The sequence below is a fragment of the Saccopteryx bilineata genome, chromosome 5 (genome assembly GCF_036850765.1).
Source record: "Saccopteryx bilineata isolate mSacBil1 chromosome 5, mSacBil1_pri_phased_curated, whole genome shotgun sequence".
Taxonomy (NCBI): domain Eukaryota; kingdom Metazoa; phylum Chordata; class Mammalia; order Chiroptera; family Emballonuridae; genus Saccopteryx; species Saccopteryx bilineata.
In genome coordinates this window covers 232,138,422-232,151,221 of record NC_089494.1, presented here as the reverse complement: position 1 = coordinate 232,151,221, position 12,800 = coordinate 232,138,422, and the positions used below count along the sequence as shown (strand labels likewise).

The 12,800-nt window shown below is 33.8% G+C and overlaps 1 protein-coding gene across 2 annotated transcripts in view; it reads right to left on the bottom strand.

The window, feature by feature from the left end:
* GABRA2 (gamma-aminobutyric acid type A receptor subunit alpha2) overlaps positions 1 to 12,800 on the bottom strand; it is a 118,370-nt gene that overhangs the window by 45,129 nt on the left and 60,441 nt on the right. For both annotated transcript variants that reach the window (XM_066280638.1, XM_066280639.1), the window contains exons 5-6: positions 2,833 to 3,053; positions 472 to 554 (exon numbers count right to left, since the gene is read on the bottom strand). In XM_066280638.1, the coding sequence (XP_066136735.1) occupies positions 472 to 554; positions 2,833 to 3,053 (304 nt within the window). The remainder of the gene's footprint in view (positions 1 to 471; positions 555 to 2,832; positions 3,054 to 12,800) is intronic.

The window sequence follows — 12,800 nt, the reverse complement described above, 5'->3', positions numbered from 1 at the left end:
AAAGTAGAAAGATAATTGCACAGGTCCAACATCTGTGCCTGCCATTTGTAACAGGCTGATGGTTACTTTAATAAACAATAGAATCTATCTTTTGTAATTCAGACTTACTTGACAAAAAAAAAGAAACATTTATTTTGTGTTCTTAATGTGCTAGCACTTGGAAAACAAGGTAAATTACATAGTCTGGATCTTCAAGGAGCTCATGGTCTAGTTTACACATTTACAAAAACACAGGATAGCTTTTATTAGCAATACTGTCAGTGGTAATGTAAACATCATGATTAAAATATGATGATACTTGAGAGTACAATACAATTAGCCAATTAGTTCTGTGATGGAAATCAACATGTCTTTTACTTCTGGATCTTAAGTATTAAGCATTCCACAATATTTAGAAGTAACTCTAAAATTAAGCGTAGCTACTATCATTGATATTATTAACCCTAAACATGTAAGCAGAGGCGTACTTACAGCTGCCAAATTTCAGAGGACATGAATGAGCATCCATTGGAAAATCCTCCAAGTGCATTGGACATTCAGCTTGAACCGTAAGCCTAAAAGTGAAAATTCCACTCTTTGCTTAAGTAAATTGGCAAGTCAATATAAATCAGTCCATACGATTATCAAGAGAATTAATGTTGAGGTAGGGCTTTCATTATAGCACCTTATTAGGTTAGTTAACATTTAATATGTTTTTGTTCTTTCACATTTAGATGATCCTTCAGAAGACATCAGCATATACAAAATCTGAGCTCAAGTAACAATAATATTTATTTACAAATAAACTTTTTTAGTTTGTGCTTTGTTAAAAAGTAAAGGAGCTACATATGCATTTTTGAAGAGTCATTTTCCCACTAACCTTACTATTCATATTAGAAATATTAGAGAAAAAATGAAAAAAAATTTCTATTATGAAAAGAACGGCATTTTCTCCTGTCATCTCATCAACAACCATATAACAAAATTGATATAGAGGTTCAATATTGGCTCAGAAGAGCTGACTTCAAAAATATGTAAACTTGGAATCAGTATCATACAAAGACACATAAACATAGAGATAGAAATATATATGTATATATATAGATGTATCTCTTAAAAATACCTTGTTAAGACTAGACTGTTGGCTAAATTATGAAAGATATAAATATTTTACTGTATCTTCATGATCACAATAGTTATCAGAAATTTAATAATTAAATTATTAATTATTCAATTTAATATAAAGGAATAATTAATAAAGTAGATAAAATAAATAAAGTAGATAAAACAGGTACTAAATCAAACATATAGAGAAATCTCTTATATGAGCAAAACAAATGTGGCCAAATATTTAATTATAAATTATATACTTGTAAGAAAGTACTTAATTAGAACCCCTTGCAATATTTTCAAAACTATGTGTTCTCTGCCTATATTTTGTTTAATCCCAAATTTCCAATTTCGTTTTAATCCAGTGGTAGTCAGCCTGGTCCCTACTGCCCACTAGTGGGCGTTCCAGCTTTCATGGTGGGTGGTAGCAGAGCAACCAAAGTATAAATAAAAAGATAGATTTAACTATAGTAAGTTGTTTTATGAACATTTATTCTGCCAAACTTAGCAAAAATCTGACATAAAGTACTTGGTAAGTAATTATTATTATATCCTTTAACTTGCTGTAACTCTGCTTTATAAATTTTATAAAGCAAAGTTACTTCTATACTTTATAAATCACCATTACTGTGGAACCGGTGGGCGGTTAGAAAATTTTACTACTCAGATACAGAAGTGGGCAGTAGGTATAAAAAGGTTGACTACCCCTGTAATCCATAGGAATGATCAAAGTATGTAAAATTAAAGGTTACTGGATCTGTTTTGCAAGATTCAGAGACAAAGGGAGAAAGAATAGCTAATACTTCCATTTTAAGTAATGGTCATTTAGTAATAAGCCCTCAAGAGTTTTTTCTTTAAAAATCAGGAACACATTAATGCTTCTTTTAAAATAATTTTCACAACTGAAATCTACCATTTAACATTTCATATAAAATAATAAATATATCAAATGCTTCCAATATACATCTGTCTATATATAATGCTGATGAAAGACATCCATTCTTTAAAGCCATTATTAGACATTTTAATTTTAGATTATATATCACTTTATATAACAATTTGTGATGATTTTTTTACATAATTCAAACAACAAAATTTAAAAGATGAATTCATAGGAATAGTTAAAATTGAATAGAATCAACAACTATATATTCCTTTAGCTAATTTTTTAAGGTTGAATCATTGAAATTGATGTTACATAACACTTTTGACTTACAAAATGGCAATTTAATTATGTTTCAATCTAATATAGGTGCTTATGGTATTCAATCCACTTATAAACCTTATTAAATAAAAGCTTACTCTGAGTTTAAAAAAATATATTTTCTTTCAAGTAACTTTATAAAAAGAAACAAAATATTAAATGAAGTAAAACCTTACTTAAAAATCTTAAATTTTTGATGGGCTATGGAATGATATCTTTTTAAAAAACACATTTTTGTATAATGAAAAATTTAAGTCATAGTATTAAACTGTACTTAATTAAAATAAATAGCAAAAAAATTAATTCTTAATAGTTAAGGCAAGTTTTAAATTTTTACATATAAAATGAGAATCAAACTCCTAAATATTATATGACCTTTATTTTTTATATGCATGCAATTACAAAGCATATTCTAGATATTTTAATTATCTGTTATGAAAATGTTCAACTTGTGCTAATATTTGACAATTAGGTTGGCCTGTTTTTAACACATGAATTTCTCAGTATTTAAATGCAACGTGCCAAACCTACAAACATACCTCATTGTATATAGCAGGGTCCCGTCATCCTGGATTCGAAGAAGTTTGTTTGGCATCGTCATATTATGAGCTACTGATTTCTTGCCATTGTGAAAGAAGGTGTCTGGAGTCCAGATTTTGCTAGCCATTAAATTATTAAGTCGAAGGATGTTCATAGGACCTTTAAATTTTAATCTTTCATCTTTCCATCTTTGTCGAAAAAACACATCTATTGTATATTCCTGGAATATAAAATAAGATTCTTTTGAAAATCATAAACATTTTATTTTTTTATTTTATATTTTGAGACAGGGACAGAGAGAGACAGAGAGAGGGACAGATAGGGACAGACAGGAAGAGAGAGAGATGAGAAGCACCAATACTTCATTGCGGCACCTTAGTTGTTCATTGATTGCTTTCTCAGATGTGCCTTGACCAGGGGGCTACAGCAGACCTAGTGACAACTTGCTCAAGCCAGAGACCTTGGGCTCAAGCTAGTGAGCATTTCTCAAACCAGATGAGCCCACGCTCAAGCTGGTGACCTCAAAATCTCGAACCTGGGTCCTCCGCATCCCAGTCCGACACTCTATCCACTGTGCCATGACCTGGTCAGACAAACATTTTAAATACAATGACTAGAAAACTCCAACGAATAATATAATTTCAAAAGAGAGAAAGCTATACTGAGAAAAGCAGATTTTGAATCAGATTATTCCTTTCTCTTATCAATCAATGTTGATACAGTAGGACAAAGCATGTGTATTTACATAGTTAGCTACATATTATTATGAAAATAAAGTAATAAATTTACTTTATATGGTCTCTTATTTGAACAAAGTCTCAGTTCAAACTGCTTTACTTCATCTTATGGTCTAGAATTACTCGGAAAGGGAGCATGCTTAGGGCAGGGTGGATATGGATTTGGGTGAATTTTTTTGGCATTTATCTTAAGAAAGAAATAGGAAATTTTCTCAGTAGCGGAAGGAAGGAAGGAAGGAAGGAAGGAAGGAAGGAAGGAAGGAAGGAAGGAAGGAAGGAAGGAAGGAAGGAAGGAAGGAAGGAAGGAGAAAGAGAAATAGAGGGAGGGAGGAAGGGAAGGAAAGGGAAGGGGAGGGGAGGGGTGGGGAGGGGTGGGGAGGGAAGGGAAGGGAAGGGAAGGGAAGGGAAGGGAAGGGAAGGGAAGGGAAGGGAAGGGAAGGGAAGGGAAGGGAAGGGAAGGGAAGGGAGAAAAAAGAAGAAAGAAGTATTAAACACAATCAGATCTCTGAGTCATCATCTTCTGTTGCCAAAGACGCTGTAGAATATCTTACTTTTTAAAAATACTGAAAAATGGTGAGATATCATATTATTAGCAAGAATGTATATGGAGATAACAATATTAATAGTTTATTTTATGAAATTAGTTGTAATAAAAAGACTGACAAGTTATCAATTGTTGTGTTTGACATGCTATTACATTTGTACTAAAAATATTTTGCAAATAAACTCATTTAGGTTAAAATGTACTACTAAATATTCATAAATACCAGCTAGTGGTCAATTCTTTATTATCATTTTCTAATAATTTTTAGCGAATCTCTATCTCTCTGTCATTTTGTCCTCTACCCCATCTCTCTCCTTCTTTCCCCTTCTCCCTCATTGACCCTTCCCTGTTCATTCCTCTTTTCCTCCATTCACTTAGAAAATACATACATTTTAGATGAGATATACACATTTGTGAATATTACTTAGAATTTATTGAATGTTTAAAATTTTGTCCATGTATCTTTTTTAAAACATTCACAGGATAAATAATTAAAATTTTCAGTTACACACTTAAGAATGGAAATTCGGAAGCTGTCCTTTCAGCAAATGACACAGGTATCACATGTAAGGAAATAAATGCTTCAGCAACTGGTAATTTCACTCAACTAAAATTGAGTGTGAAAAAAGGGCAGATTAAAAAGGCTATATACTTATAAAAAATCAAATCATTTGTACAAATCCTAATCAAGCAAATAAAAGTAAATTATTCTCAGTGATCCCTTCAAACAGACTGGAAGGAGATGATCAGTATCAACCCTTAGTAATAGCATACCAATAGAGCATGCAAGTGTCTCTGTGCTGTGCTCTTAATAATTAGAAAAAAAGTTTGTAATTGAACCCACCCTCAGTCTCCACAGTTTAGTCATTACTTTCAATGTTTAATTGCATACAGATGAAATTCAATTAGGAACAACAGAAAAACTAGATTAAGAAATAAGTCTTTGTATAGGATAAGTTTTTACAGAAGGGTTTCTTTCCAACTATGGTTTGCTCAACTTCAAACTGAATGTGAGTCTCCATGATTGTTACTTTTCCAGGCAAACTGAATGGATTTTACAACTTTTTATAAAAGTTCAAATTCCATTTTCTATTTCTGTAAATTTATGGTATGTTTTATTGTTTTTAGAAGCTATTGGTATGGCAATCATTTCCCACAGACATAACACTCAGGAGATACATAATGTTTCCAAACGGTAACTGTTAGGTGATCTTTTTTTAAAAATTGTTTTCAGGAATATCATTTGTTTTTTGAGCGTTCAGTGTCCCAGGTTGTACCATACCAGCTTATCCAGCATGATTTGGGCCTTTTTCTTTCACTTTCACCAGGCATATTCATGCTATTTTCTAAGTAATCCTAATAATTCTCACTCTTTACCATTCTTCAAATAGAGCAAGTTCCCTATCCTACTGAATCAAGAACTTTACTCACAACCACACTTCCTGTTTCTTGAACATTTGGATAATATATAGTCAAGTCTCTTTCTTTATTACTCATGTAACATTCCATTATTGCAAGATCATACATTTCAAATATACATTTGTTCCTCTGCCTCCCATATAGCTTGCAAGTCTTCAATGTTCCTCTGTCTCCCAAATATATTGCTCACAAAAATTGGGGATATTTCAAAATAAAGATGAAGTGATGAAATATCCCCTAATTTTTGTGAGCAGTATAGCTTGAAAGTCTTCAAGAAGGGGACCATGGCTTTTATTTGTATATTATTTTACTTTGTCTTCAGACATATAGAGAGTATAAAGAATATTACAAACACCTTGTAACCATCAGCAGCAGAAATGTCATCACAAATAATATTGAAGCATTCCCTCCTGTTTATTCCATCTCAATCATATTCCCATACTCTCTGAGAAAATAATTTTCTTGAATTCAGTGTGTATCATATCCATACATGTACTTACACATTTACTATACAAATCTATGTGGTGTGTGTTACATATTTAACATTTACAGAAATAGGACCATACTGTATATACATTCCTGACACTTGTGGGGTTTTTTTTTCAGTTACTTAGTTGATACTTATTTATGACAATATAGCTCATACTTTGTATTATTTTTTTTAAATGAAGAGACTTTAACAAAGAGATGAGTTACAGAATTGTGGGCAGAGCTGAGAAAACAACATGGGATACTGAGGCACTCAGAGACCTATTATTATTTTCTTATTATTGAATGTACTAGAGAAACACTGGTTAGCACAATTATACAGGTTTCAGGTGAACAACTGTATAACACATCTTCTGTACCCTGTATTGTGTATCCATACCCTCAAGTCAAGTCTCCATCCATCACCATTTATGCCCCTTTACCACCTCCACCTCCGATGCTCCTCACCTAGCAATCACCATAGTGTTGTCCATATCTATGAGTTTTTAGCATACCTCATACTCTGATTCATTTTCACCTTCTAAATAGCATTACCTTGTATGAATCTTTCACAATATACATTTTCTCTCCTTCCTCTTATATATTCTTTCTATTCCCAATTTGTCACTATTTTAAGCAATAATATTGTTACACAATGCTTTTAGTAAAAAAGTATAAGACCAGAAGTCAGCAAACATTTTTTCCATAACAGGCCAGTTAGTAAACATTAGCTGTGCAGACCATATGGTCAGTATCGCAACTATTCAACTCTGCTATTGTGTGAAAGCCCCCACAGGCAATAAATAAATAAGGGAGACTGGTATGTTCCAACAAATCTTTGTTCACAAGAATCGGCAGCTGACAGGATTTAGCCCATGGGCCCTAATATGCCCACTACTGTAAATTGTAAGTGGGATAACTGGAATGTGTTGTATGTGTATCTTCAAAATAACAAGATACTGTCAAACTGAAATCCTAAGAGGTGAATACATTTATATCCCTACTAGCAATGCATAAACTTTGTCTACAACATGGGATACACATAATACTTTGCTTTAGCCATTTTGGTTGGTGTGAAATGTTTCATAGTGCTACCATTTGGATTTTCCTATTAACCAATGAAATTTAACATGTTTTCATATGTTTATTAGATACACTAGTTTTCTCTTAATGAATTTTCTGTTAATTCAATTTATTCAATCTCTTTTAGGTTGCCTTTTCTTATTGAGTTGTAGAAATTCTTAATATTTCTTATATATGAATATTTTTAAAACACAAACTCAGTGAGAATTCTAATAAAGATCATATACTATACAATATATTATAAATACATGTATCCCTGTATGTTTCTTATAAAGATGAAAAACATGCTTTTAACATTTAGGTCCTAGAATTATTCTGCATTATATGAGATAAAGATCTAACCTATTTTTTCTAATGAAAAAACAACTTTCTAATAAGGGGTCCATTTTCCCCCTTAGATCTGAATGGCACGTCTTCCATGTATCTAGTGTCAAGATAGGTACACTTCTGTTTCTGAGATTCCTCTTCTATTCTATTGTTTGTCTATCTCTGATTTGGTTTCAAAGTCAAGATTACTATTGTCTTATAGTCATTATAAATACTAGTGTTTTTATTACAGTTCAAAGGTATATTACAATTTTTATAATGCCTTTTTCTTTATGTAGAAGATATTGTAGCCTGATCAGGTGGTGACGAAGTAGATAGAGCATCGGACTGGGTTGCAGAGGACCCAGGTTTGAGACCCCGAGGTCACCATCTTGAACGCAGGCTCATCTGGTTTGAGCAAAGCTCTTCAGCTTGGACCCAAGGTCGCTGGCCTGAGTCAGGGGTTACTCAGTCTGCTGAAGGCCCATGTTCAAGGCACATATGAGAAAGCAATCAATGAACAACTAAGGTGTCTCAACAAAAAACTGATGATTGATACTTCTCATCTCTCTCCGTTCCTGTCTCTCTGTCCCTATCTCTCTCTCTCTCTCTGGGACAAAAAAAAATATTGTAAAGTATGTTTTTATATTAACAAATGTACTTTTTTATTTAAGTATGTCTTTGTCAATGATGTTCATTTTACTGATTACTGCATCTCTTTATTAAAGTCTCTTCAATTTTACTGCATTTTTAAGAAACTATGCTCTGAAAATACCAATTATTTCCAATTAAAAAATACATATTGAGATTTCTTGTTGAATCTGACCATTTCCATTTTTAATGGTAATTTAGTCCATTCACATTTAATGTTATTACTAATATATTGGACATATCCTCAGACAATATCATTTTTATCAGTGACAAAATTACAAAGATAAAAGGATAATGTATATCAGGGGTAGGGAAACTTTGTGGCTGAAAGAGCCATGAATGCTACATATTTTAAAATGCAATTCCATGAGAGCCATACAACAACCCGTGCATGTTAAGCATTATCCAATAAAAATTTGGTGTTGTCCTGGAGGACAGCTGTGATTGGCTCCAGCCATCCACAACCATGAACATGAGTGGTAGGAAATGAATGGATTGTAATACATGAGAATGTTTTATATTTTTAACATTTTTTTATTAAAGATTTATCTGTGAGCCAGATGCAGCCATCAAACGAGTCACATCTGGCTCGTGAGCCATAGGTTCCCGACCCCTTATGTATATATTTTGTGATTAACTGATAAAAATAAGAAAAACCTTTATAAAATTGATGAATAGAAACCATAAAAAAACACACAGAAGGAGAGAAAAGAAAATATAAGAAACATATAGAGATTAACAGTGTTGCCTGACCAGGTAGTAGCACAGTGGATAGAGTGTCAGACTGGGATATGGAGTACCCAGGTTTGAAACCCCAAGGTCCCAGCTTAAAAGCATGTTCACCAGCTTGAGTGCAGGGTTGCTGACTTAAGCATCAGATCATAGATATGACCCCATGGTTACTGGCTTGGGCCCAAAAGTCACTGGCTTGAACAACGGGTGACTGGCTCAGCTGTAGCCCCCACCCTGGGTCAAGGCACATATGAGAAAGCAATCAATGAACAACTAACTTGCCACAATGAAGAATTAATATTTCTTATCTTTCTCCCTTCCTGTCTCTATCTGTCCCTTTCTCTCTCTATCACTGTCTCTGCCACATAAAAAAACAAACAAACAAAATAAACAGTGTCAAATAGTGCTGAAATATCTAAAAAGGCTAGTAGAAAGAAGAGTTAGCAAAATGGGTGGGAGAGTGGATAAAAGGTACAATTGGGGAAAAAGTATTCTCTCCCAGTCCTGAATTTATAAATGCTATTAAGGGAAATTTCACCAGTAAAATCTATATACTAATTAATATTACTTAGCTACTGCCATGTAAAAACCACCAAAATGCAGGAACTGATAATAGCAACCAGTTATTATTAAAGTAGAAGTTATGAGACTGGGAGTCAGCTGATCACAACTGGGCTAGGTTGATCTCAGCTATTCTTACTTATGCATCTGTGGATTAGGTGACCATTGGTTGATCTCAGCTCACACCACTGTAGGGCCACTGGGACAATTCATCTGTGCTCCAAGTGCCTCGTCCTCCTCCAGAGACCACAGGGCTATGTGGGGCTTATCTTTCTCATGATAATGGTGTAGTAAAAAATAACAAACCCCATAGTACAAGGCTAATTTTAAGTCATTGTTTTGTAACATCTCATTTTAACAGCCCATTGGCCAAAGCAAGTTATGTGGTTGAAGTGAGTGACAAGTAGTATAACAAGTCGCCCCCTCTTAATGGAAGGCATTACAAAGCTAAGCAGAAATAGGTACAGATATACAGAGAAGCAAAGAATGGAGGTCATCATTGCAAACTATACTAGTCCTATTTGAGAGAAAAATAAAAGATTTTTGTAAATGAAGAGCTTGAGAGCATCTAAAACTTCACTTCATCATGTCACTCCAATGAAAGTCTCAGAGGACTGATACCAAGGAGGCAGCTCGGTTATAACTAAGTAAAAATAACTGTAATCAACTGTATTATACATAAATGAAAAGAAAATCTATGAGCTGAAGTAGGAATATCAGCTTAGTCAATGGTTGTCCAAGTAGAGTGCTTAAATCCATTTGGGTATAGGAAGAAAATGTTAAAATTTTTACTTTTACATAGAATTCTTACCTAAATATAAGAAGTAAATAAAGCTTTGCTAATAGATAGTATATGGAATGATATTGGTATTATCATCATGTTCATAAATTGATGATGGTCATGTATGTAATGCATCCTATAAAAAGGAAAGGAACCTCAACAGAGAGTGGTCAATTTGATGCCTCATTTGTTTGTTCTCAGTGGACTGTGTTTAATACCTATGCAGATTTTCCAGCTAAAACATCTAGTTCTGTTAAACTCCCTCTAATGAAAATAGACAAATGGCTTCAAAAGATTATTGCTAAATGATACCGTGGATTGAACAAAATACTAAGAGTGAGATAAGCACAAGTGGACAGCAAAATAAGGCATATCTGTTCTGTCTGTATCTAATATGAGCTCTTCATTAACCACATAAATATTGATGAACTAGCGTGACCAGGTGGTGGTGCAGTTAATAGAGCATCAAATTGGGACGTGGAAGACCCAGGTTTGAAACCCCAAGGTCTCCAGTTTGAGCATGGGCTCACCAGCTTGAGCACCGGGTCAATGGCTTGAGTGTGGGATCATAGACATGTCCCCATGGTCGCTGGCTTGAGCCCAAAAGTTGCTGGCTTGAGCAAGGGATCATATGCTCTGTGGTAGCCCCCCTGTCAAGGCACATATGAGAAAGCAATCATTGAACAACTAAGGTGTTACAATGAAAAACTGATGCCTCTCATCTCTCTTTGTTTCTGTCTATCTGTTCCTATCAGTTGCTCTCTCTGTCTCTGTCAGAAAAAAAAAAGAATAATGAACTAATCAATTCTAAAAATATTCAAAAGAAAATTTATAAGTAGCATTGAGCAATTTAAAATCTAGGTTTACAGTCACTGTTTTAATGATGAGCTTCATCTTAAGCACATGCTGTATCTTGAAATACTGGTTACCAACAGCATGAGGCCATTGCAAATAGTAAGTTGTTTTGAGAACTTCACATCCAGAACATGATAGCAAATATGGAAAATTGGAGGATGGGCTTTAAAAATTACCATTTTTCTGTAACCAACAGCAAATAATAAACTTCTAAATTTTAATTTATATAACTCTTTCATCTAAGCAGTCATCAAAACAAATTTTAAAACAAAATCATTAAAATCAAATTTTTGTTTGCTCTATTATAAAAGACTTAAAGAGATTTGGAAATAATAGAGAACATTTAAACATATGAATTGCTGCCTGACCAGGCAGTGGCGCAGTGGTAATAGCGTCGAACTGGGATGAGGAGGACCCAGGTTCGAGACCCTGAGGTCTCCAGCTTGAGCGTGGGTTCATCTGGTTTGAGCGAGACTCACCAGCTTAGACCCAAGGTCACTGGCTCGAGCAGGGGGTCACTTGGTCTGCTGTAACCCCACGGTCAAGACACATATGAGAAAGCAATCAATGAACAACTAAGGTGTCACAACAAAAACTAATGATTGATGCTTCTCATCTCTCTCTGTTCCTGTCTGTCTGTCCCTATCTATCCCTCTCTCTGACTCTCTCTCTGTCTCTGTAAAAAAAATTAAAAAATAACTGCTAAAGTATTATAAACAGGAAACTTAAGTGGAAGCAAAACTAAATCTAGTTTATTAATAAACATAATAATTATTCCTGAATAATAAGTAATTTAACTTTTGCTCATTTCTTTTTCTGCTTTACTGCTTATTTTATATTTTAATGTATTACTACAAAAGTAAATAGATATAAAAATAAATAAATAAATGTAATTGATCCATTAGGTTTTGTGTATTTGTTTTCTAGATTAAGAAGGCAAAGTACGGAGACAACCAAATAATATTTAATAGATATATACCAAGAATGAAAGGGTTTCCAAACAAGTTATTGATTGCTTTCTCATATGTGCCTTGACCGTGGGGTTACAGCACACCGAGTGACCCCCTGCTTGAGCCAGCAACCTTGAGTCCAAGCTGGTGAGTCTCGCTCAAACCAGATGAACCCACGCTCAAGCTGGCGACCTCAGGGTCTCGAACCTGGGTTCTCCTCATCCCAGTTTGACGTTATATCCACTGCACCACCGCCAGGTCAGTCAGCAATTCATATGTTTAAATGTTCTCTATTATTTCCAAATCTCTTTAAGTAATAGCCTTAAATTAATATAAAATGTACATTCTCAGCATGTGAAAAGACTGTTTCTTAAAGTTAACTTTAAGTTTTCCATGATTATATATTATTATAGTAATAATTTGATTTGTATGTTCCAAGAAAATTACCAAAAAAGAACAACGTAACCTCTTCATTCAAACTTAAGACTTGAGATTCTCAAAATCAATAATAAATTAAGAACACATACAAAATCTCTCAGGAGAAACCAAGCAAATAAGAAATAAATTAAGGAAAAAAACAAAAAATTACACGGACATATCAGCATGGAGCTATCCTATGGCTAATATACAAGAGGCATTAGACTGATTGTTGGATAAAACTGAAATGAAAGAATCCGTACACTCCCAGATTTGAAAAACTCTTTATTGGAAAAGTAATCCAACTCTTCCTTTTAGACCTGGGGTTATAGATAAAATCAGTGCATTCCCCGATTCCAAGTTTGTTAGGGGCAAAACCAAGAGAAGGATGTAGTTTTCAGTCCAGTATTTTTACTACCACTATTATTTTTATGATTTGTATCACAAACAAGGAAACCTCTCT